At 41.7% G+C, this 26,823-nt stretch overlaps 1 protein-coding gene across 3 annotated transcripts in view; it reads right to left on the reverse strand.

Annotated features, from left to right (window-relative positions):
• The window catches only part of RBFOX2 (RNA binding fox-1 homolog 2), a 282,231-nt gene that overhangs the window by 30,149 nt on the left and 225,259 nt on the right, over positions 1-26,823 (reverse strand). For 2 of the 3 annotated variants that reach the window (XM_047066072.1, XM_047066071.1), the window contains exons 4-5: positions 5,545-5,688; positions 2,468-2,521 (exon numbers count right to left, since the gene is read on the reverse strand). In XM_047066072.1, the coding sequence (XP_046922028.1) occupies positions 2,468-2,521; positions 5,545-5,688 (198 nt within the window). Of the gene's footprint in view, positions 1-2,467; positions 2,522-5,544; positions 5,692-26,823 lie in introns of all 3 variants that reach the window. The other variant, XM_047066070.1, reaches the window with a different exon arrangement.

Consider the following 26,823-nt stretch of genomic DNA (forward strand, 5'->3'; position numbering starts at 1 on the left):
CCACTGATAACTGTTTTACATGTAAGTATCGCTTATCTCGGAATTATTTTGTGACTCGTTTTTCCCTTACTGCTTCAAAAAAAAAATTTAATAAAGCTCATTTGTGTACAGAAAAGCACTCATAAAAAGACTGAGCAACTCTTAACTGCACAATAGGACCACTTAAATCTCCTTATCTCCGGTTCCTTTCAAGGCATGTTGTAATTTTATAGTCAACCACAAACAAAAAGGAAATGAGAAAATAAACTTTATTTACAGAAAGAAAAGTACTCATTAATTTATGTCAGGTGGATCCGGAAGAGGTACCTAGGTTTTGACTCCAAAATAAATCTCTGTTAACAAGTTTCTGAACAGTTCTGGGGAACCTACTGCAGCAAAGAACTTTAGGTGACAGCTAAGAAGTCGGGCAAAGGATGAAGACAGGTTTTGTAAGTGTCCTTAAAGGCAGACCCAGGCAGTTGTGCATTCTGTGCTTTAAGAACAATTACCAATTAAGTACACTGTCTACTCTTCAGCAGCCCAAAGAAAAAGGGGCAGTGAGGACACAGCATCAAACGGAGAGAAGGCTTTTAGATTCCCCAAACAGAAAGGAAGGCTTGTGTCCTTTAAAAATGAAAATTACAGGGAGAAGCAATTGAATTGGGTAAATTAAACAATTTTGGGTAGTAGGCAAATCTTTGAAGTCAATGAAAGAAGCCTTAAGAAAGATCAATTTCCTTTGCTTCACAAGAATTCAATCAAATTATTTTCTTGGTAAGGAGCAAGTTCCCAATACCTGATGAAATCATATTGGGCTTCGGGTTGTTGGAGTCTAGTTAGAAACAGTTTAAGTGCATACACTTAAAACTACAAACATTTAAACTACGACTTTGGGTAAGCAGCGTGGCATATAATCTTCACGTACTTATGATACATATTTGAACCACTGTCATTTTTCCACCCTGTATCTAAAAAGGTCACAAAAAATACAAGCAAACTATACAACAAAGGAATAGAAATCCACTGTGAAGAAATTACAAGCATCAACAGTTTTACTGGCTATAGGTTGAACAGATTTCACTTTGAAAATACTTACCAAGTTAAGTGCTGGAGAAAGTTCTGCATAGGCATATTAATCTTTTTTGTTTTAACTGAAAACTGGAAGCTTAGAGTATAATTACCTCTTTAATGATTAACAATAATTATAGTCAGAATTAAACACTACCAGTGTCGATGCGTTCTATACACGGAATAATAATCAGGAGCATTAGAACAGTATATACATTGGTGTTCGTTTAGATGGGCAGAGGTATATATATGACTCTGCAGATATACGCTATTAATTCCCAAGGTACGGTGGATTTGGAGTAGGAAATTGAAGAGGTAAATATTAACTCATTTATTTGCTTTATTTAACTTTACTTAAGTTACATTCTTCGAGATAAAACCATAGCCAAGGGCTATTTTCAAAGTTCAGGAAGAGATAAACAAATGAAAAATTAACTCAAAGATTGTTCTATCCTAAAAATGCAAGTAGAAGTGAACATAGCAACGTAAATATTCACAAGCTTGGTCGCAGTTGGTTGTGCCTGTGGGGTGCATTTCACTTGTTGAGGAGGAAGAAAACTGTCAAATGAAACTTTCTGAAATTCAGTTCATTAAACATTTTTTCACAACACCACTGTAAGACTTCATCATTCCCTCATTCCTAAAATCACTGCTGCTTATTTTAGTGCATGGAAATTCTACATCATATAGATTGGGAAATTTAAAATGGTAAATAAATGACGAGGGGGAAACAAGTTTGTACTAAAATGTTCAGTTCTCCTACAGAACACATTGAGAGTACCTATATCGAATGGTGCACTGTTACTAACGTCATCCTTATGCAAAAAACTGAACTTACTATATTTGTCACTAAAGGGGTTCTACATCCCAAAGTTTGCCTATCTGGGTAGAACTCAAAGGGGGAAATCAGCTTACCACGAATTTCTGAGTCACTACTCCCTATATTTACGCCTTGTCAAATTTATTCCAAAGAGAGAGGAAGCCAACCAAATGGCTGAAATATCACATTTGTCCTAAGTCTGTCATTTTGAAGTCTGATTTTTGAAAGCCGGTTGTTCTGGTAGAATGCACACTAGAATTCTCATACAGAATTTCACTTGAGTGTTCTCTCTCTTCCTTAAAAATAAGCAGGTTAGGGCAATTTCGGTCTGATAAAGGGCTGGTGTCTCCTACCCCGACCCTCCTCACCGCTGCCCTCCTCCCCACACTTCTCTTCCTCTCCCCCCTCACTCCCCCAGAGGAAGTACTAGAATAAAGTTTGGCCATGTGGTAGCTTATTTTTAGAGATAATCTAATCCAAGCCAGATAACTTGGGATACTTTCTGTAGGCTTGAGAAACAGCTTTAGTTTTCTGGTTACTTACTATTTAAAACAAAACTACAAAGGAACCAAGCACACTTAATGCGGAGAGGGAGCTTACCTTAGAACCACGTTCATTAAAGATTATTTCTACATCTAGGATTTTGCCAAACTGCTGCAGAGACAAAAATAAAAACATTTATTCACGGTCAGCTTTTTACCCACACACTGTATTTTCTCCTGAAAAAGGAATCTTTTTTTTCTTTTTCTTTTCTTTTCCTTTTCACTTCTTATATGACTTCCATGTTACTTTCTATTTGTTGGTAGGTCCCAATACTGGGTTCTGATTTTTCCTTATCACTGAGCTGATGTCTCCTTTCCCACTCTTTATTCAGGCCACCCACTCATGCATTATCCACCTCTGTATGGCAGAAGCTGTTTCCAGAAGATATGCACAGTGTTACCCTATTACATGCTTCTCCAAGGATAAGAACTAGGGGTTTTCCTAACTACTGCATCTTTAATTTTTCAAAATGTCCCGGTTTTTAAGAAGCAAATCCTAAATAGAAAGATATACTATTGGAGGCTATTTTTCTTCTCCTATTTTTTTTTTAAATTTATAAAAGCAAACCATGTTCACTATAAGAAAAAAAAAAAGGTCAGAAAGTACAGATAAATAAAAAGGAAAATAGGAAAAGCAAAATGCAGACCCTCTGTAAACCTGCCATCTTACCGTGCTGGTAGACAGCCTTCCCAGATTTTCCTCAGGCATATATTGTTAAGGAAATGTTTCCACGTATTACTTTTATTTTTTAAGTTAATATGCTATGAACGGTTGTCCAAGCCAGTAAGTATGTACCTATGTTCTCATTTCTACAGACTACACGCTGTTTTCTATTGTACTTAAACATTCGTGGACATTATACCAGATTTCATTTATTTGCCATTTTAATATTTTGGCAATGAACATTATCAAGTGCATTTTAAGTAATAGCTTTGTTTGGTCCTTAAACATTTTGACATTTGGGAAATGAAAGAAAACTAAAAACACAAAGCCTAAAGACCTGGTTAGCTACCTAAATGGGACTGGAGGGGAGCATACGTAAAACACAGACGTTATGTGGAGGAGAGTATGCAGCTGACAAGACTACCTGTTGTAGTCAATACTCGGATAAACTGATGGGAGAGATGTGCAATAAATCTCCAGGTATCTTTTCGGTCACACCTCCCTCTGAATACTGGACTCCTAGACTCCAATTATCTATGTCACTTGGATGTTAATATACGTATTTTAAAATGTTTATTTATTTGGAAAAGGAGAAAGAGAGAGTGTATGTACATGCGCGAGAGGGAGAGGGAGGGAGAAAAGACAGAAGATCTGAAACATGCTCTGTGCTGACAGCAGAGAACCCGAGGCGGGGCTCAAACTCACAGACCATGAGATCATGACCTGATCTGAAGTCAGAGGCTTAACCTACTGAGCCACCCAGGCGCCCAGTGTTGCCTGGATTTTGAATCAGACTTTGGGAAGTGTGAAAAAAATGAAAAGAGCGAAACAAATCACGCTTTCTTATTGGGTTGAAGCATTACTATCTGTATCAGAAAACATGTACTAAGAGCCCAAGTTTTCTAGAGTAACACTTCTGGGCTCGATTCCAGTTTCATCGCTTAATTGAACATTAGGGAAATAAAGGAAAGAGGAAACTGTCTTATTTTGGGTAGGAGGGTATTTAATTTTACTTCTAGGACTATCCAAAAAACTAAGATTTGAGTGGTGTTTTAGAGTTTGCTTCCTTTTACATTTTCTAATGCGTCCTTATACAATCCTGCTGGCGAGGGCTGCCTTCCTTTAATGGTTAAGGAAAACAAGGCTGAGGGAAGCCATTTGTCAAGTCTGCAGAGCTAAGAAAATGGAGCATGGAGTCCCTGCTCTTTACCAGTGCTGTCCTCCCGAGACAGAGCTGTTAACCAGGAAGGGGAAGACCGAGCAACCCGAGCAGGTGTCCCTTGCAGGGAGAAGTTTTTGTGCGTGCACCTAGCAGCCGTATAGGATAACACATCTCAAGAAATCACTGATAACCGGCCTAGGCAGCCCTTTAACGCATACAATTTTTCTGACTCCAAAGAAAACACGCTTGCAGCACATGAGAATATACTCCATTTTCACCGATCTCCAGAGACTAGGATTCCGTATTATTTCTGTTCAGTAGAGAACCTTCAGTAGAGTCCACTAGAGAACTCATACTCCTGGGAAACTTCCTCTTAAATATAACCTAAATTCTTTACGCTGCCCTTTATGGTTTCTGTTGCACTCTTTTCTGTGGAGATGAACAGCTGGCTACCATTTTCTCTAAAAAGGTTCGTCAAGTACTTCAAGAACGTTATTAAATCTCAACGCTGGCCTTGGCTTCAGTGTAGAAAATACTCCAGGTACTCAGCGGTCAGTGACAAAACTGTGCTCCAGGGTCTTGTCACCACGAAGAGGCCACAGCCGAGACTTCAAGCGGGGCACCTGCTTTTCTGCCAAAGCACCGTGCAGCTACAACGGCAAAGGTTTTTTTTAAACCATGATCTCTCACTCCTACGTCAAGTTAAGAGCCTGCTCGAATTAAAGCAGGCAACAACACATGAGCCCAGAAAAAACCCGAAGATTTCCAGCAGCCATTCACTTTCCAACAACTGAAATCTTTGCTATTCTACTTTGTCTTCATGATGGCGATTCCGGGAGGAAGCGAGTGGCTGGAAGAACACGTCAGAGGGAGCACACTAACCCCCTACTCCTGATTTTTAGACATTGGTCTTGATGCTGTTGAGTTATGAGCAAGGAAGTAAAAGCAAAACATAGGTACTTTCTGCTTCCCAAACATTAAGTCGTTGAGCTCGTAACACTCTGAAAGGTAAGGATTCCTGTCTCTTTCCTGATTTTAATACTGAATGGCTCATGTCCCACAAAACCCCTTGGTCCCGGGCAAACCGGGTTGCATGGTCGCCTTGTGTATGTGAGAACCTGCACAGCCATTGTCTAGGATGACAGGAGTGATGGCACTAGGTGACGGAAGTTCCTGAAGACTGACGGAAACACTGATTTACCTCAATCTGTCTGCAGTCTTATCCTAAGGTCCTGATGACTTATAACACGCCTGGCGGATCATATTAAATTGTCATTGCTAAACCCACAAAGGGACTTCAGAGACTTACCCCAAACATCTGTCGGAGGTCGGGGTCCCGGAAGCGGAAGGGAATATTAGAGACATGCAGCCGTTTCGGGGTAGATTTGCTCTCTGAGTTCTCACTACTTTGTGTCTGTGACTGCTGGCCGTCTGTCTGTGCGCCCCCTTCTGTCTGCTAAGCAAAGAAACAGACAACGTTGAGTGGAAAAGAAATACGATTACTTCGCAAGAATTGTGTAAAATAATGAACATTCCCAGCCCCGGTTGTTCTCAAACAATCTTTAAGCAAAAATTACAAGTTGTCCCTTCAGAGGGGAAAAAAACCAAATCAAAATGTTACCTGTGTTCAAACTGCTATAGTTTACAAAGAAAATTTAGGTCTTTTGAGTATTTACAGTACATTAGTGAAATGGGAGAAAACCAAAATGCTAAACAGAAATACTAAATACTAATGCCCAAGATCACATGGAGATCCGTTAGGTAGGAAAGACATAAAAACCGTACCATTAGTCTTTGATTCTTAGTAGAGTTTTCCATGTCTGAAATCTTTCCATTTTGAAAATGAAGAGTCTGTTATACTTAGCTGAGGTGATCACGGTCTATCGTTTCAGGAAATCGGGGAGTATTTTCATGTTTCGTTCCCTCTATGAGTTCCAGAGTTTATGACTACCGGGTCACCAAAGTATCATAATATTCACAAAGAGGAGACACCAAATGACAGTGGGCATTTGGTTTCAACCTGAAGGAACCCAATCCGCACGCTCCTCCTAATCCATGTGATTCCAGCTGACGTCAGCACAGGGACCCCAAGCTCCTGCAGCCCAGAGCAAAGCCCCACTATACAAAATCTGCCGGGACAGGCTTTGCGGGCCCTGCGTAACCTACTAGACGCGGGTAAGCGCCAGGTCAGTGTGTACAAGCGTGGTGTGCACTTTTAATCCTCAATCTCTTTTAAAGCAACACCCCAGACATTTTTTCCCCGATAAATCCTTGAAAAAGTGACTATGCTGAGAAATACTTGTGACCATTATCTAACGGGTGTGATACATTCTAGGTATTCAAAACACATTTATTCTGAAGTATTCATCTGGCAATTTAGGAACCTTGTGTTTTTACTATTCCCTATGAAGTGCCTGCCAAACTGGAGGGCTCGCTGTGCTGATGAAACCAACATACTTTTAAAACAAGAGTGGAACTCGCTGTTCTTATTATCTCAAGTGAGTTACAACTGAGTCCCTAACAGATTCTTCTGAGTGACGCAGAACAGATCCCCTCCCTTTGACCCAATGTTCAAGTAAAAGAAACTGTGAATCACAGATACTTTTGGCTCAGAGACATTACCAACCAACTTGAAATGAAGTTCGAGACTTTAAAATATAAAAGATAATCAGGAATAAACGTGGAATAAATGCCAGCTTTTCGACTGTCAATCTAAGTGATGGCAGCTTTTATCTCATTCCATTCAGGCCTTGCAGATGGCTTAAATGTGCAATGATTCATGTGATATAAAAATAGCAGAAAAGGGAAGAGCCATGAAGCAATGTTCTGCGAAAGTGTAAGGTTTTCAATCACCAATCTGGGCACAATGCAGACTAAACAAAACAAATTCCATTTCAAAGATGAAATTCACTAAGTTGCTAAAACGGCATCACGGACACCAAAGCAATAAGCATGAGCATCAATTACGACTAATGCTCATTCAAGCACCTTCAGACTTGTCTCTTACATCTCACAGCTGGAGCCCATAAAACTATGTCTTCAATCAAACTTAAAACTTTTTTTTAATGTTTATTTATTTTTGAGAGAGTGAGAGAGACAAAGCACGAGTGGGGGAAGGGCAGAGAGGGAGACACAGAATCCAAAGCAGGCTCCAGGTTCTGAGCGTCAGCACAGAGCCCGACATGGGGCTTGAACTCACACACTGCAAGATCATGACCTGAGCTGAAGTTGGGACGCTTAACCGACTGAGACACCCAGGTGCCCCTTCAATCAAACTTTAAAACCACCAGATCTTATCTGCAGGGTGTCTCAGTGTTTCACTCTGATAAAAGCCGAAAAGATGGACTCTAGCTCCAAACCAAAGTTTTATATATAACATCTACATGTAATTCAGGTAATCTGTAATATATATGTGAGGTGGCAGACGAAATGAAAATGAATGATTATTTCAAAGTAGGTTGCCCAAGGTATTTGTTACTTAAAGTTTTTACAGCCTTGAAGACACAATTTAAGAAGAAGATTAGAGGTCAGACTGGATAATTTTCTGGCCTTGTAGTTCATACCCACATTTTAAAAAAATATAAAGTCTTTAATTTCAGGGACATTTGGCAAGTTGAGAAATTAACATTTCCAAAATTCTTAAGTCTTCTGATTTAATATAAATTTTAAAACTGAAGTTTAACATACATAGATACAAATGCACAAATCATAAGCATGAATGAAATTTCACAAAGAATATACAAGCATGTAACCATCAAACCAGATCAAGCCAACAGAACACCAGGAGCATTCCAGTCACTGTCCCCTTGTGAAAGGGACTCACTGCCCTGACTTCTAACTCCATAGATTAGTTTGGCTGTGAAAGATAAGAAAGAAAAGAAAAGAAAAGAAAATGAAAGAAAAAAGAAAAGAGGAGAGGAAAGGAAAGGAAAGGAAAAAGAAAAGAGGAAAGGAAAGGAAAGAAAAAGAAAGGAAAGGAAAGGAAAGGAAAGGAAAGGAAAGGAAAGGAAAGGAAAGGAAAGGAAAGGAAAAGACAAAAGAAGAGACAAAAGAAAAGAGAAAAGAAGAAAGAAAAGGAACTACACAGAATGTACTCTTTTGTTTGCCTTTGTTTATTCTGTGTAATACACATACACACATTATTATAATTCATCTATTCAACTATTTTATAAACATACAGGACTTATTCGAGCTGCTTCCAGTTTCTGGCTATTAAGGATAATGTTCCTATAAATATTCTTGTGACATTCTTGTCTTTTGGTGCGCACAAACAGCCATTTCTGTTGGGTGCATATGCATCCAGGATTTGCTGGGTTAAGGACACGTGTAAGTTCAGCCTTAACACACGTTTTCCCAAGTGGCTGTACTAACTTATACTAACTGTGGATAGCTGCAAAAATTCTAGTTGTGCTTAGTATCGTCCTTTTCATTGTAACTATCCTGGTGGAAGGCAGTGGCATTATATGGTGGCTTTAATTTGCTTTCTTCTCTTTAAATCTGCTTTCCACTTACAGAACTTTGTTGAAAAATGGGAACTCCTTGTTAAATAGCAACTATTTCTTGAGTGCATACTATAGGATAGACTCTTCCATAAGCCTTTTAACAATAGTTAATACTTACATAGTGTTTACTATTTGCCAGACACTGGCCTACATTTTATGTATTTTAATTCATGTAATGCTTGCAACAACCCTAACATGGAATTTTTGTAAACATGAGAATGTAGGAGGTCCTTTTTTTTTTTTTTAATTTGAGAGAGAGACTGGAAGAGTGCAAGTGGGGGGGAGGGGAGGGAGGGAGGGAGAGGAAGGGGGGAGAGGGAGAGGGAGAGGGGGGGAGAGAGAGAGAGAGAGAGAAAGAGAGAGAGAGAGAGAGAGAGAGAGAGAGAGAGAGAGAAAATCTTCTCTCATGGGGCTCGATCCCATAACCCTGGGATCATGACCTGAGCCGAAATCAAGTCAGATGCTCAACTGACTGAGCCACCCAAGCATTTTTTTGGGTGGTGCCGTTTTTTTACCCCACTTTTCAGATGAGGAATCTGAAAAACACAAAGACCGCCTAAGCAGTGGATTAGGGATTCAAACACAGGGAGTTTGGCCCCCGAGTACATGCTCTTCACTACTATGTCATGTACTGTCTTTTCTAATCCTCACAATAATCTATGCAGCAGGCACTATTATTATCCCAATTGACAGAGGCAGAAAGTAAGGCACAGATAGATTAAGTAGGTGCCCAAGGTCACACATTAAGTGGCAGAGCAGGACCTGAGAACTAGGTGGCGGACTTTCACGTACTAAGTATCATCCTGGCCAGCACGACACCTGCACTCTTCTTCTCATTAGAAGGGAGAGCACTTGTGGATCCCACTCTCTTTCTCAGCGCCCTCACCTGGAGGAGCAAGACTTCCTCGGGGCTAGAGGCAGGCGGGAGGGTAAGAGACAGGGAAAGCTATACAAGAGTGACACGTATTCTCGATCTTGAGGGAAGAGAAGCAGGTCAGCCCACGAAGGGAGTAAAGGCAAGAGGAAAGAAAACCTGCAAAGGCACACTACCAAACTGATACTCAAAGGGGCTGAAAAGCAGATTTCTGTAGACAGTGGACAGAGGAGTAGGAAATGTACATTGAATGTAATTAAGCCAGATACTTCCCATTTGACATCCTCAACATTAAGTTACCTCAATATCAACTACTAATTGTTGAAACAGACAAATCAGAGAGAAAAAGTGACACTTTTTAGGCTGTATCTTTGTGAAAAGTGGACAACTGAACTGCTCTGAGAAAAACCTCAGTGTACACCATTAGTTTGCTTTATTTTCTTTTTAAAAAAAATTTTTTTTAACGTTTATTTATTTTTGAGACAGAGATAGACAGAGCATGAACGGGGGAGGGGCAGAGAGAGAAGGAGACACAGAATCGGAAGCAGGCTCCAGGCTCTGAGCCATCAGCCCAGAGCCCGACGCGGGGCTCGAACTCACGGACCGCGAGATCATGACCTGAGCCGAAGTCGGACGCTTCACCGACTGAGCCACCCAGGTGCCCCAGTTTGCTTTATTTTCTACTGTTAGCTACTGAGCAGCTCTCTTGACTGTACAACCAACCTCCCAAGGTTCTGTTCTTCCCTTCTGTGGTCATTTTCTGACCTAATTTATTCACCGGGCAGAGGATGAAAACAGAAGGGGCTAGAGTCTGTGCCCTGAGAGTTCACAGCGAGGGCTGGCAGCAGCACTGCTGGCACCCTCCTGGGACTATCATCTACATATCTACTCTTTAAACAACCCAGCTGCCCCAGTGGGGTCTGGCTGTCTGTATATACTGCACAGGAGCACAGGGCTTTTTATACCGAAGAGCGAGTGAGATTTTTAAGTCTCAAAGCCGCAATCTAGAAATGAGAACTAAAAACGTTTTGGTTTGATGAACTCACACTTTTCAAATTCTTGTAACTGCGAAACAGATTTTCTGACTTCTCTATGAAACAATGGAAATAAATCTTACTATACACTGTGAACAAATGTGCTGGTATGGCCTGGAAGAGAGTTGTGGGCAATACAAGATGAAGTATTACTGCCCAAGTCTCTATGGGAATAACACTTAACACGTAATCCAAGATAGTAAGGAAGGTTTTGATTAATTCAGGAATAAAATTTATGGATTACCCATTTTCTTCAAAATTTATTTTTCCTTTTGTTTTCTGAGAGGACTTCCTTTCTTATTTTTGCCTATGTGAGGCTGATAGGGAGGCAGAGGAAAAGAGAAAACTTAATTCAGCACAGTAAATTTCTTGAGAATCTGATTCACGTCTGAGAACATCTACTGAATCAACCCATTTTAATGATAGTTTGACTGGGTATAGAATTGGAGGTTGAAAAAAATTCCTTTAGAACTCTGAAGGCAACTCTCAACTGTTGTGTAGTTTCCAGTGCTGCTGTTCAGAAATCCGAAGGTGTTCTTTCTCCCCATTCTCTTTGGTTTGGAGCCTGTCCAGTGTGTCTAGTGTTCTAACATTTCATAGTGGTATGCTTTAAGGTGGGTGGGTGGGTTGATTGGCTGGTTGGTTGACTGATTGATTGACTGCTTATTTATTTTTCCCAAGATTTTACTTAAATTCACATTAGTTACCATATAGTGTAGTACTGGTTTCAGAAGTAGAACCCAGTGAGATTCACAACTTACACATAAAACCCAGTGTTCATCCCAACTGGTGCCCTCCTTAATGCCTATCACCCATTTAGCCCATCTTCTGCCAACCTCCCCTCCAGCAACCCTCGTTCGTTCTCTGTAGTTAAGAGTCTCTTATGGTTTGCCTCCCTCTCTGTTATCTTATTTTTCCTTCCCTTCCCCTATGAATGTTGGATAAAGGGATAGTATCCAAAAATCTATAGAGAACTTGTCTAACTTAACACCCCAAAAAATAATCCAGTTAAGACATGGGCAGAGGAAGGGTGCCTGGGTGGCTCAGTCGATTAAGCATCTGACTTCGGCTCAGGTCATGATCTCACAGCTCTGTGAGTTCGAGCCCTGCATTGGGCTCTGTGCTGATGGCTCGGAGCCTGGAGCCTGCTTCGGGTTGTGTCTCCCTCTCTCTCTGCCCCTAACCCACTCACATTCTGTCTCTGCCTCTCTCAAAAATAAATAAACATTAAAAAAAATTAAAAAAAAAAAAGACATGGGCAGAAGACATGAACAGACATTTCCTCAAAGAAGACATACAGATAGGGCTAACAGACACATGAAAAATGTTCAACATTGCTCATCATCAGGAAAATACAAATCAACACCACAATGAGATAGTCAGAATGGCTAAAATTAACAACTCAGGAAACAACAGATGTTGGTGAAGCTGTGGGGAAAGGGGAACCCTCTTACACTGTTGGTGGGAATGCAAACTGGCACAGCTACTCTGGAAAACAGTGTAGAGTTTCTTCGGCAAGTTAAAAATAGAACTACCCTATAACCCAACAATTGCACTATTAAGTATTTATCCAAGGGATACCAAAAATACATAAAAATACTGATTTGAAGGGGCACATGCACCCCGATGTTTATAGCAGCGCTATCAACAATAGCTAAATTATGGAAAGAGCCCAAATGTCCATCGACCGATGAAGGAATAAGAAAGATGTAATGTGTACACACGTACACACACACATACACATACACACAATGGAATACTACTTAGTGATGAAAAAGAATGAAATCTTGCCATTTGTAATGACACAGATGGAACTAGAGTGCATTATGCTAAGTTAAATAAATCAGAGAAAGACAAATACCATACGATTTCACTCATACGTGGAATTTAAGAAACAGATGAACATAGGAGAAAGAAGGAAAGCTTAATGTGGGTTTATTTTAGTCTATTTGGCTGGTAATTCTGTGGTCTTTTTTAAGTTGGAAATTAATGTCCTTCAGTCCCGAGAAGTTTTCTTTAATTATCTGATGACTCCAACCCTATACATGTTGTCCTTCTGGAACTTGCATTATTAGACACTGGATATTCTGGATTGGTCCTCTTAATTTTCTTATCGCTTTCTTTTATTTTCTCTCTCTCTGCCTTTAGCTTCTATTTTCTGGGATATAGGTCTTTAATTCCTTATCTGAAAACTCTGGGGCCAAGGCATATCAGAATTCAGAAGTTTTAGGATTTTAGAAAGGTAATAATGGGTGTATAAACCATAATACAACTCAGTGAGACTTGGGACAGTGATATTCCTTTATGTGCATTCATATAAGTGGGACAAAGATATATGCAGGTTGTGAGTTCTGCCAATTTACAGAAAATCACCTGATTTTCAGAACATTTTTAGATTTTGTAATTGTGGATTAAGACTGTAACGGTAGACCTCTGCTTCTTCAATCTCATCTTCCAGCCCTCCAACGAAGATTTTTTTCATTTTGTTGCCATGTTTTTAATTTCAAGGGCTCTTCTCTGAATCCCCCACTCTCCACCCCTTTTAAACTTCACTCTTGGTTTAGCAGATGGTGGTATCTTCTCTTCATCTCTCTGAGGCTACAGGTTATTGCTATGGATTAGAAAAAGGTTCCTCTTATTCCCAATTTCTTTTTTGATTCTTTTCGTTCTGTTTTGCACGCTGGAGGCTTCCCTCAGGAATCCAGCTATCTTGGGTTGTCTGCTCACAATTAAGAACTGAGTGGGGGAAGGTAGCTAGAAAGCCAGTAGTTCTGAATGACTGGGGTGCAGGGGCCTGAGGACTTTGATTCATTCTAGTTCAGTTAGGCAAGCAATTTGTTAGGGAAATCCCTGACATGGACATCGTTACGTCTTTCCTCTTGACTAGGTCAGGCAGGCAGTCCAGGCAAGAGTCGCCCAGTCTTCCAACCAGAGCTGGCAGTTTCGGAAACTCCTGTGAAATTTCTGTGGCGTAAATGGAATACTGGCTTAGAAGTAAGTTCACGTGGGTCTGCTACGTTAGTCGCTAACTGGGACATCTGCTTTCTAGCTTCCAGAATTATTAATTCCCCTGTTCCTGTAATTCTCCTGTTCTTATTGGTGTATAACCCTAAAATCACACAGACACAAAAACCATTTTTGGAGGACCCCAAATTAGATGGAGGTTTTCAAAAGTAACATGAAACTACCACACAGTGTTCTGTGTCTATGCAACCCAGCTTATGTGTGTTTTGAGCTGACACGTATAAAATATTTTGGCAAATATTCCTTTGCTTTCAACATAACCTTTGTATCTCAAGAAGAAGAGCCTGCATTACAGCCCTTAGCCAACGCACACACTAAAGGCTGCAGGAGAGAAAGCAGAGACCTCGAAAATGAGACATGGTTATCAGCTAACGGCAAGTGTGTAAATACACAGTGTTTTCCTTTCCCTGTTCTCCAGAGCCTGGAACTACTTCAGATGTAAGTTGAAGAAGATTAAAAGATTTGGGGATAAGGAGACATGACAACTAACAGCAGTGTGGGATCCCAAACTGGATTTAGGACAGAAAAAAGGAACGTTAGTGGAAAAACTGGTAAAATTGAAGTAAGGACTCTGTTTTGCCTTAACATTACTGTACCAACACTTCTTACTGCCTGGTCTGGAAGACTGTACTGTATCTTTTTTTTTTTTTTTTCTAAAGTAGGCTTCCTGCCCAGCGCAGAACCCAGTAAGGGGCTTGACCCCACGACCCGGACATCAAGACCGGAGCTGAGACTGAGACTCAGATTCTTAACCAACTGAGCCCCCCAGGTGCCCCGAAAACTGTACTGTATCTGTGTAAGGTGTCGACACTAGGAGAAGTTAGATGAAGGACATCCAGAAATTTTTTGTGCTATTTTCGCCACTTTACTGTAAGTCTACGTTTATTTCAAAATAAGAAGTCAAAAAGAAGGGAAAAGGTATTTGGAGATGTCAGATCCTAAACCCTAAAGAATATTAAAACACCAAGAATGTCTAGTTGGTTTAAGGAGTGTACACAGACATAAATGTAGGTAGGTACATGTATCTGTATTCAACAGGTGGGTTGGACAACTTCTAAAAGTCAGAAATGGGCTGAAAAGTCCATTCATTTCAAATTACCGCCATGGCAAAGGAAAAAAAAAAAAACACCTAATCTGATATTACGATTATCTACTCTCAAATTAGAAACAGTTTTAATTTACATTTGTAAGTTACTCACAAAAGGTAAGCCACCTAAAGTGCCATCCCCTGCGGCATTTTCCCTGAAGATCTCATCGTTTTGAGAACAAAAGGAGGATTCCTAGTTGGGTCCAATTTCTTTTGGGTGGGGGCTGGTCTTCAGTTAGAGTTTAAGTGGACCCTCTTCATAGGATGAATCAGATATTTTCACAATATTGATTATAAAGTCGGTCACACATGGTGCCAGGGACAAGGTTCTAAAAACGGCAGAATTCCAGACTAAACTTATCCAAGGACAGTAGATCTTTCTATTAATTGCTAAAAGCAGAACTGTCTTGTGAATTGCCATATAATTCACACAGCTTTGAAATGAGGCAATTATGAACAAGAATTATGAATAGAATTATTAGTTATGTGAGAGTATTCACATTGGTTCTGTTAAAGGAACCAGACTGTGTCCAAGAGGGAGTCACTCATGCCAACAGGCCCCAGTTGAGCAAACCAAAAGTGAACTACATTGCTTTGCTGGGCTCTCCCAGAAAAGCAAGGCCTAGGTCAACCAATCAGCACAACGTACCTGACTTGGCTCCAAGACTCCCCTACTTTCCAAATAAGGAAAGCAACCTTGCTTTAGCCAATCAGCAAATGCCCAGTCCAACTTCCTTGCTCCTGCTCCTTCTGCCTATCAAATCTCTTGCCTTGTACAGCTCTTCTGAGCTCCTTTCTATCTGCTTAGATTGGATGCAACCCAACTCATGAATCACTGAATAAAGCCAATAAGACCTGTGTAATTTTAAATTTGGTTATAACAGTTAAAAATTTACACAAAAGTGAAATTTCATTAATTTTTCTACATTACATTATTTCAAAGTTGAATGATTCAAATTTGTATCAACTAAGACTGTGATGTATTTTATACCCAAGAAAATCTAATGGAAAGATCATTCCCAAAGTAGCTTTAGGCACATCTAAAGGGTGTATGTGTGTGTGTGTGTGTGTGTGTGTGTGTGTGTGTGTTTGTGTGTGTGTTTCAAAAATCATAGAGCAAGGGGAGCCTGGGTGGCTCAGTTGGCTAAGCATCCAACTTTTGATTTTGGCTCAGGTCATGGTCTCACAGTTCGTGAGTTTGAAACTTGTATCGGGCTCTAAAATGACAGTGCAGACCCTGCTTGGGATTCTCTGTCTCCCTCTCTCTCTGCCTCTCCCCTGCTCGCTCTCTAGCTCTCCATCTCAAAATAAATAAATAAGCATTTAAAAATTTTTTAAAAAATCATAGAGCAATATTTCACAGTGGGTATAAGTTCTACAGGATATTACCTGGTATGTTGTAGAATATGGCTTTCATGGTCAAATAAATATGGGAAATACTAGATTAAACAAAGTCAACAAGTTTCCTGTGAATTCTGAAGAGAGAACTCACCTTTCTCCTGAAACATGTTACACATGCAATTCATTCATTTATTTTCCTAAAGCAGGCTACAAAATTCACTTAGGAAAATACTGTTTTTATCAGGATGGCTCTTAGAGCAGTAGCTCCCATGCAGGTGAAGAAAGAAAATGGGAGTAACAGAGAAGAGAACTGGATGGCCTATTAATTTGTATCTTTTTTTTAAGTTTATTTATTTCTGTTAAAGGGGGGAGGGGCAGAGAGAGAGGGAGAGAAAATCCGAAGCAGATCCCATGCTGTCAGCGCAGAGCCTGAAGCAGGGCTCGAACCCGGGAACCATCAATGAGAGCATGATAAGTCGAAACCAGGAGCCAAATGCTCAACCAACTGAGCCGCCCAGGTGCCCTTGTATCATTTTATAAATCGAGGTTGCCTAGAATGCCTTCTCTGAAATAATTATATAAAAACAGCCTTGTAGCTAATGCTTTTTGCACACTTACTATGTGCCAGGCATTATCCTAAGTACCTGCTATTCATTTTCTCATTTAAGGCAAAAAATAACCCTATCCGGTAGGAACGATCATCACCATTTTTACAGATGAGGAAAATGATCATTAGAGTAATAATTTTCCGATGGTTACACATTTAGCAAATGGAGGGAGCTGGTAGCTAAACTCAATCTGATTTCCAGGGCTCCAGCACACTCCCTCACCATAATCACAATATTATATAATAAAAAGATGTTTTTTAAAACAGCTTTAAACACTTTTTTGTTTTTTTTCCTGATAATATTGTAGAAAGTGGGTTGGGTTACTTTTCTTTTCTTTCTTTTCTTTTTTTTTTTTTACATTGTATTTATTTTTGAGAGACAGAGAGAGACAGAGACAGAGAGAGAGACAGAGACTGAGCACAGGTGGGGGAGGAGCAGAGAGAGAGGGAGACACAGAATCTGAAGCAGGCTCCAGGCTCTGAGCTGTCAGCACAGAGCCCGATGCGGGGCTCAAACGTACGAACCATGAGATCATGACCTGAGTCAAAGTCAGTTGCTTAACCAACTGAGCCACCCAGGTGCCCCGGGTTACTTTTCATCATGTCATTTTACACTGCCTACAACCCATGTTGACCCACCATTAGCAATTTTTTTTTTTTTTTACTTTATTTATCTTTTGAGAGAGAGAGAGCAAGCAGGGGAGGAGCAGAGAGAGAGGAGGAGAGAATCCCAAGCAGGCTCCGCGCTATCAGCATAGAGCCTGACGTGGGGCTCAAAACCATGAACCATGAGTGAGATCATGACCTGAGCTAAAGTCGAGAGACAGACACTCAACTGACTGAGCCACCCAGGTGCCCCAAGGTTTGTTACCATTTAAAGCATTTTTATAAATATTTATAATGGAGTATGTGATAGGTTAAAACTGGGTGGAATTAGATCATATGAATTCCTTCTTAAAGAGTAAAAATGCCCTAACGTGATTTTTTTCTAAAAAGTGAAATCTTGGCCCATATGCTTATTTACTGAAAATCCGGGTATTTCACAGTGCTAAACGAACATGCTAATAGGACCATTTATCATATGTTGAATACAAAATAATTTTATCTAATGCTACCACCAAACACAATTTTTTAAGGCACGGAAAACTGAAATTGCATCTGTGTAGAGCAATTCCCTACTCAAGAAAAATTACTTTTGGATTTAGTTATTTTAGTTAAAAGAAATGCTTAAGGGGCATTAAGCCACCTGGGTGGCTTAATCAGTTAAGCATCCAACTTCAGCTCAGGTCATGATCTCATGGTCTGTGAGTTCAACACTCAAGCCCTGTGTTGGGCTCTGTGCTGACAGCTCAGAGCCTGGAGCCTGCTTCGGATTGTGTGTCTCCCCCCAACCCCTCTCTCTGCCCCTCCTCCACTTGCACTCTGTCTCTCTCTCTCTCTCAAAAATAAATAAAACATTATAAAAAATATAAAAGAAAAAGAATACTGCTGTGACAACCCAAATTCTGAGAATCTAGTCCCGTTTGGTCATTTAAATATAAGCAAAGCTTTTTTTTCTTTTTTTCCCAGTTAACTAGTAATTCAATTTTCTTTAGAAAATATCTAGTTCCTTTTTGTCAGTGGGTCAAAGTGCTATAAAAAGGGAATTACAAAAGGCATCATTTGTACATGTAATATCATCATAAACTGATATCACCCTGTGAAATAAAAACCACAACAAGTCACTTATTGTTTTTAAACCGGGAGTAAGAACTACAGAAAAATTTTGTATATAACATAAAACAGTGAACACACAGATCACCTCAATTAAAACCTTCATCCTTAACTGAATGTTTAATATCCTAACGTACATTTTAGAATGAAAGGAATCTGTATGTTCTAGTTGGAGTTCTTAGGCTTAAGGTCAAAGAATGAGTGGAAGCTAACAAGACCATCCCTGTGGACACCTTTATTTTTTGTAATTTGCATGGGGAAGCAGAAAAAAAGCATTTGACTGAAAGCAGATTTCCTGAGTTCTGGCTCTGTCACTAGCTAGCTGTAACGGTCTGCGTTCAAGAATCACCATCCCCAACTCTGTGTAGTTCTAGTTGCTGGTGGGGGGGGGGGGGTGGATAGCAAATGAATGAATGGATCACAAGGCTAACAACAGTAACAATGTGCTGAAAGGTGTCTTGGGCGTCATGGCCCAAAGGGCAATTTTCTCTGCCGGAGAGTATCCACGCCTGGCTCTGAGTGTGGTTTTCTGTAGCAACTCCTGCATCGTCACGCCAGCCTGCAGTGCGCTCGTGGACCCAGCTCTGCCACCGCCCAGCGGCTCACAGGCACCCCACTCTGCTAAACTGACAAGCGTGGATGGTTCGTGTCGGCTCCACATCAGGGCCTCTCCTGGAAGAGTGGACATCCGGGTGAATAAATTCCTCAGTCCCAGGCCTTCTAACTCTAGCTCAGAAACAGAACGTGCTAATGATGATGCCTACGCTGCAGGCTGAGGGTAACATGGCCCCACGACGCACAACGTGAGACAAAGATCTAGGCCCCATTCTTCCCATTATGTTCCAGAAATCCTCATCTGGGCCAACGGACCCACGTTAAGGGCTACCACTTCTCGGCTATGTGGTAGCGGGACACCCCTCCCCAGGGCACTTGCAAGTACAGGGGTCCGTGGTTAATTCCGTGGAGGATGGGGAGACTGATCTCCTGATAGGAGAGCGGTGAGAGAAAATCTGGCTTCAACTCCAGAGAAAGGGTGTGCAACAAAGCGAAGAAACGGGGTGATGCGAAGCACGGAGTCCTAGTTCCCTGTAATTCGGGTGTGCTCCAAGGCTCACCACCGAGGAGGGCTGCAGGGCCTATGGGCGACAGTGTAAAGGCAGGCCCCTCCGCTGCGCCTTCGCATCTCTGCCCCAGAGCCATCAGCAGCTGTTTAAATACCTCAAATGATGTCACTAACATTTCCTACTAACCGGGCACGGATGCTGAACTGCCTCTGTAAGCTTTTTTTGCCCCCCACACAAAAACACTTATGAAACATCCATTATATGCCAACGGGAATAATAAGAGGAGAGCTTGTAGTAACTCCTGTCCTCAAGGAGAGGACGATCCACTAGCTAGGTAGAGTCCATATACAAATTCAAACCTCATCTGTGGATTCCTCATCAAAGCTTGTCTCCTTCAAATACTTCGGCTATTCGTGCCTGCCAGCATTTGGGAGAGTATCTCAACGGACGGCAACTGAGGTCCTTTCTTCTCTGCAGGCAGGCGCGGGGGTAATCAGGCCTCTGCAGCCCCAGGAGGGACCCCTGACTGCTATCTCTTTGCTAATGCACGGCATGGGACCTACTGACTGTCAAAACAGGCTCTTGTCTTAAGGGCACAAGAAGCTTCTAGCCCAATGTGAAAATCAACTTCTGAAGTACATTTTACAAATAAAATTCCACATTCCATTGCTTGTTTCTCATTTTCCTGGAAGTCCTTTTTTTGGTTCTTGCCACCAAGATGGAACTATTTGACATAAATGAGGTCTCTATGATGGTATCGCTGCAGCTCACAATAATAAAAAGCACAAATCAAGGCCATCAAAGAATGACTGATTTTAAAAGATGGTTTAAAAAAAAAAGCAATTAAAGAACTATTTACACTAGTAATTTCCAAAGCACTTCTAATTTCTTTTCAATACAATACTGTCAGGTAGGCAACACTGGCTTCACGTGGTAGATGAGGAAACTGAAATCTAGGAGGTGAAATGGTTTATTCGAGACAGTTCTTGTAGTAAGGACACAATCTTTGACTCCGCTCTCCTTGTTTTACTCATTCAATCAGCTGTCAAATCCTGTGTATTCTACCTTGGCAATTTCTCTTCCGTTCACCCCTCCTCTACATAACACCTGGAGCCCCCTAGTCCAGAGGCTTGTAAGACTCTCCTAACCCGTCCCCTGCTTCTCTCCTCATCTGGTATATGCAACAGTTGGGTCTTCCAGAAGCACAGTTCTGCTCACTTCCCCTTCCTTGCTTAGGAAACTTCGATAATGTTTCTCAGCCAGGCATTCAAATACTCTTCCCAATTTGTACTCAAGCGACTTTTTCTCCCACCTTATTTTCCTCTGTAACCACCAAACACCCAAAGCTTCATCTAATGGAAACATGTGCTTTTATCCAAGGACACTTTGATCTTGCCCATCTCTAACTTTACTTTGAGAGATGGCTTGCTTTCCCAATTCTTCCCACCATCACCCGCGCATGTTCCAATTCTAACCACTCTTAGCACGAGGCCCAGATCAGTGCCACCTGCCCCTAGCAGCCTCAGCGTCTCCCTCCTCAGGCCTCCCATGGCACACCGTATCTCCCTTAACCACCACCCGCCCCCCCAACCTGAGAAAGTGTTACTGAGTACCTATCAAGTGCCAGGCACTGTGATAAGTCAGAGACTGCAAAGATGAACTTGAAGACCTTACAGTTTAATTAGGAAGACGAAAGTGAACAAAAAACATCACAGTAAGTTCCACGGAAAGCGGTCGGCTCAGGAATCAACGTGAGCCTAAATGAAAGAAACGCTTGGCTTAGCCTAGGAAAACCAAGCAAGGCTTCCCAAGGCTTCCCAATAGAGCGGACGCCTGGACTGAATGGGAAGAGATACACGGGTGCCTGCTGTGAGGACCGTGGGAGATGGGGCATCCAAGTGGCCGAGGGGGGAGAACGGACTCTGAATTCCCCGACTGTAAAACCCTCACACGCACAAGGGGCTAGTTTATGAACCACAATAAAATACTGTTTGCGGAAGCAATCTTTCAACAAAGTGCTACAGACATTTAAGGTATCAGTTTGTGGTTAAATAACAATGCTTCCTACCTACCTTTTGAATTTAATTGGCCCCAGGAACTACCAGGTCCGTTTTAAGAAACGTGTGAGTAGATAGTAAAAGTTTAACAGAATAATCTATGATGTTGTCATATCTAAGTTTTATGATGCACTGTTCTGCTCAGTCTCTCCCTCTCCACACGCATCCCCTGAACACCCACACATTCACAACTTCCAAAGGCAAATGGCTTAAGAGCAGTGAGTTCACACTCCCGTTTAAAGGTACACTTAACCACGGGGTGCCTGGGTGGCTCCGTCAGTTAAGCGTCCCACTTTGGGCTCAGGTCATGATCTTGCGGTTCATGAGTTCAAGCCCCGCGTCGGGCTCGCTGCGGTCAGCCTGTCAGCAAGAGCCCACTTCGGATCCTTTGGCCCCCACTCTGCCCCTCCCCAACTTGCACTCTCTCAAAAATAAATAAGTAAGCATTAAAAAAAGTAATAATAAAAATGTTTATTTTTAAAAATTTTTATTTAAAAATTAAAAAAAAAAAGGAAAAAAAACCCAAACAGGTAAGAAGCATCTTCAGCCAGAGCCTCCTAATAATTTCCCATTTTATTGTTAGTAACTTCTTAAAGTTATAGAACGTGTGCCATCTGTGTCTGTAGAAACAGCTCAAGGAGCTTCCATTTTCTCCTTAGCACAATCAATTCACAGTCGCTACACATGGATTCCTAATTTTATTTCAGGATTTCTCTAGGACCTCAAATTAGTCGATATAATGCAAAGTCATATAGTGAATAGTTTCTACCAGGGGTGAGAAACAGAAATCTTAACCGCATAGGTTTGGATTAAGGAACAGAACTTGCCCTTAACACTGGCGTCGAAAAGCTGGAATGCGGGCCTGTGAAACAACGGGAGCTGGTGGCAGTCAGGGCAGTGGTGAGGAGGGGTGCGGTGAGGAACTGTGAGCTGCCGGGAGAGGACTCAGCGAGGGCAGTGCTGGCCAAGACAGCGTGAACAGGCCGGTAACTCCTCTCCCCAAAACAAGACAACAGTAAGAAAGCGGGACGAGACTGGCCAACAGCCACTTCAGATTCTGGAAATCGGTCAAAGGTGAATAACAAACACACGAATTTCTTCAGGGGCGCCTGGGTGGCTCAGTTGGCCGAAGCTGACGCTGTGTAGAGAATTGTCAGGTTGGTCAATTCTGCACTTTCCCGAAGGAACCTAAGGCTCCAAGAAGATGAGCAGACATTTCTCAAGGTTTTGGCTAAAGGTGAGTTATAGAGATTTTTCTTATGTAAAGAAAAGGTTAGGGGCTCCTGGGTTGGCTCAGTTGGTACAACATGAGACTCTTGATCTCAGGGTCGGGAGTGTGAACTCCAGGCTGGGTGCAGAGATTACTTAATAAAATAAAATCTTAAAAAAAAAAAAAGAAGAAGAAGAAGAAAAATGGGGTGCCTGGGTGGCTCAGTTGGTTGAGCGTCTGACTCTTGATTCTGGCTCAGGTCATGATCCTAAGGTCATGGGATCAAGCCCTGAGCGAGGCTCCACGCTGAGCCTGGAGCCTGGTTAAGATTTCTCTCTCTCTCTGCCCCTCTCCTCCACTGGTGCTCTCTCTAAAATTAAACAAAACTTTTTTTTCTTGAAAAACTGCTAGTGCTTAGGGTAAGGCCTACAAGAGGCTATAGACCCTGCCTGTGGCTACTCCAACCTGCCCCCCCGCCCCGTCACCACCCCAATCCCTCACTTCTGCGGGAGAGAACTTCACTAGTTTTTATCAGTACAGGGCTGGGGCCATGAAAACCAGTAGCTGTGCGCCAGAAGGGGTGAACTCAACGTGGGGCACTCGGGGCAACGGTGGGAGTGGGTGGTGGGGAGGTGGGGGCGGTAAAAACCCACAGCTCTGTCAGGTTTGGTAGGGATCTAACCAGGGACAGAGTTCTTCTAGTGTGAGCTTGTGGTCTGATCGAGGTGAGTAGGGGAGCAGCCAGGGGTGTGGAGGGGAGATCCTGGAAACAGAACCGCACAGGAGCCGGATACGCTCTCCTCACATGTGGGCTGACCACGCAGCTACAGGCGTGAGGAGGGGAGACACGAGACAGTGCAGCAGAGAGACCAGGCCGAGCAGCCCTGAGAACTGGCTGGCCTCTGAAGCCACCTCCCAACCCACAGATGGTCCACAGAGGGTGGAGGCTGTACAAGCACGAGGCACTTAAACACCACCTCTGCCCAAATCACTGGCGGGCCACTGAGCTACGGGGACTCGCGGGCAACTCCTAGCCAGGCTAAAGAGTGAAAAGGGGAGGGAGAATTGCCAAGCGGAGCCGGCAGTGGCTGCACACCACCGAGGAGTCACATTCCACCGTTTAAGTTCAGGCAAATTACTTAAAACACACACACGTGAGAACACCTACACCTTTCAACAGCGTAAATGACGCTTCGGAGTTGCTGAAATATATTGCTAACGCGTCCAGTTCATTGAAAAATTACAAGACCTGTAAAGACACAGGAAAGTGGGGCTCGGACTCCAGAAAACAAGCAGTAACTAGTGGACTTGGATGTGGGATTTAGCGGATGACTTCAAAGTGGCAGTTCCACACGTATTCAGAGAACTGAAGGAAATGTGACAGTCTCTACGGAGAAGCAGAAATCACAAATGAGGATTGCAGAACTGGAAAGTACAATAACTGAAGTAAAAAATACACCGAGATGCTCAACAGTTGATGCAGTATGGCGGAGCAAAGAACGAGCGGACCGAAAGAGGCCTCCACACAAATTCTCCAATCTAATGAACAGAAAGAAAAAAGATCAGAGGAAAATGAATAGAACTTTAGATTCTATTTTGACTTAACTTAAAAACAAACAGGGGCGCCTGAGTGGCTCAGTTGGTTAAGCGGCCAACTTCAGCTCAGGTCATGATATCGCGGTCCGTGAGTTCCGAGCCCCGCGTCGAGCTCTGCACTGACAGCTTGGGGGCCACAGCCTGCTTTGGATTCTGTGTCTCCCTCTCTCTTTCTGCCCCTCCCCCATTCGCTCTCTGTCTCTTTCAAGAATGAATAAATGTTTAAAAAATTTTTAAAAACCTTGAAAACAAACAAAAAACCAGAACCCGAACCTGTGGGTGAACAAAAAGTTCCCAACATATTGGTGGTGAAAGTCCCAGGAAGAGAGGAAGAAGGGAAAGAACACACAGCTGAAGAAACTATGCTCAAAAACTTTCCAAATGTGGTGGAAAATCTTAATCTACAGATCCAAAAATCTCAATAGATCCCAAGGATGATAAAAACAAAGAGATCCAGGGGCGCCTGGGTGGCTCAGTCGGTTGAGCGTCCGACTTTGGCTCAGGTCACGATCTCATGGCTCGTGAGTTCGAGCCCCACGTTGGGCTCTGTGCTGACAGCTCGGAGCCTGGAGCTTACTTCATATTCTGGATCTCCCTCTCTCTCTCTCTGCCCTCTCTCACTCATGCTGTCTCTCAAAAATAAATAAACATTAAAAAAAAAAACAAAAAAAAAACACAAAGAGATCCACCCTAGGCACATCAGAGCCAAACTGCTCAAAGCCAAAGATAAAATAAAGATCGTGAAAGCAGCAAGAGAAAAACAATTCAGCCCTGGAAGGGGCACAACAGGATTAATAGCTGACTTCTCATCAGAATCAGCTGGCTCTTGTCAGAGGTGGGAAGGCAGTGGCACAACAGATTTTCAAGTGCTGGGGAGTGGTGGAGAAATGGTCAACCAAGAATTCTACAGCGAGCAGAACTAGCCTTCAAAACTGAAGACAAAATAGAGACATTCCCAGATAAACAAAAACAGAAAATTTGTTTCAAACAGACCTAGTCTACAAAAAATACTAGAAGACGTCCTATGGGCTGAAAGGAAACGATATCAGACTATAACTCAAATCTATATAGGACGATATGAAGATCACCAGAAATGGTTACTTTCTGAAAATACAAATTCTTTAAAGTAATAATTACAATACTGTATTTCTGCATTTCTTTTTCTTTTAGAGAGAGAGCGAGAGCATGAGCAGGGGAGAGGGGCGGAGGAAGAGAGTGACAGAGAACATCTCAAGGAGGCTCTACACTCAGCACGGAGCAATGTGGGGTTGATCCCACAACCCTGGGATCGTGACCTGAGCCGAAATCATGAGTCAAACACTCAACCAACTGAGCCACACAGGCACCCTTTGTTGCATTTCTAATATATATTTGTCTCCACCAATATTTCTTGTCTCCTCTATTTTGTCTGATATTAATATAACCAACCACCTCAGCTCTCTTATGCTTATTATTAGTAGGACATCTTTTTCCTTCATTTATCTCAAACTCTTAAATCTAAGGTGAGTCTCTTGTAAAAAACATACAACTGGACTCATATGTATAAAATATATGAGGATAACAGCACAAAATGGTGAGGAATGAAGCTATATCAGGACCGAAGCTGCTATATTTTATCAAAGACACACACACACACACACACACACACACACACACGAGCACGTGGGCGCACGTCTGCAAGTAAGCAAACAAATTGCAAGCAAGCAAGTGCATCGGTCAGTTATAAGTTGAAGACGTAATCCTTGATCAAGAACCAAGAAAATATAAAAATAACACAAATAATTTAAAAATCACAAAGGGGTTTAAAAGGTACAGTTAATTACTTAACAGAAATCAGGAAAGAAGGAACAGAGGAACAATAAAAGACATGAGCCATAAAACAAGTAGTTTAAATGGCACACATAAATCCACCCATATTAACAATTACTTTAAATATAAATAGACTAAATACTCTGATAAAAAAGGCAGTAATTTTCAGATTGTTTAAGTGAGATCCAGTTGTATGTTTTTTTACAAGAGACACACCTTAGAGTCGAAGAGTTTGAGACAAAATGAAGGGAAAAGCTGTCACACAAATAGTAATGGTAAGAGAACTGAAGTGATTATATTAGTATCAGACAAAACAGACCTAAGAGACAATGGCAGAGACAAATAGGGACATTTCTTATTGATAAAAGGGCCAACTGGTTAGAAACAGTCTGTAGGACAGACTGTCTTAATAACACAAGTCTCAGTAAGTTTTAAAAAACTGAATCATACAAAGTTATGATGCTCTGTGACCACAATGGGATTAAATTACAAATCAACAAAAAAAGTTAGGAAATCCATGTAACCCAGGATCAAAGAAGAAATCATAAGGAAAAAAATTTAAGAATCTTTTTAAAAAATAAATGAAAACAAAAACACAATATATCACATTTTAGGGAAACTTAAGGGGAAATATATAGCTTTAAACACATATTAGAAAGGAAAAAAAAAA

The sequence above is a fragment of the Lynx rufus genome, unplaced genomic scaffold (assembly GCF_022079265.1).
Source record: "Lynx rufus isolate CCGP_SWC_20201006 ecotype Redwood Valley unplaced genomic scaffold, mLynRuf1.p SCAF_7, whole genome shotgun sequence".
Lineage (NCBI taxonomy): Eukaryota > Metazoa > Chordata > Mammalia > Carnivora > Felidae > Lynx > Lynx rufus.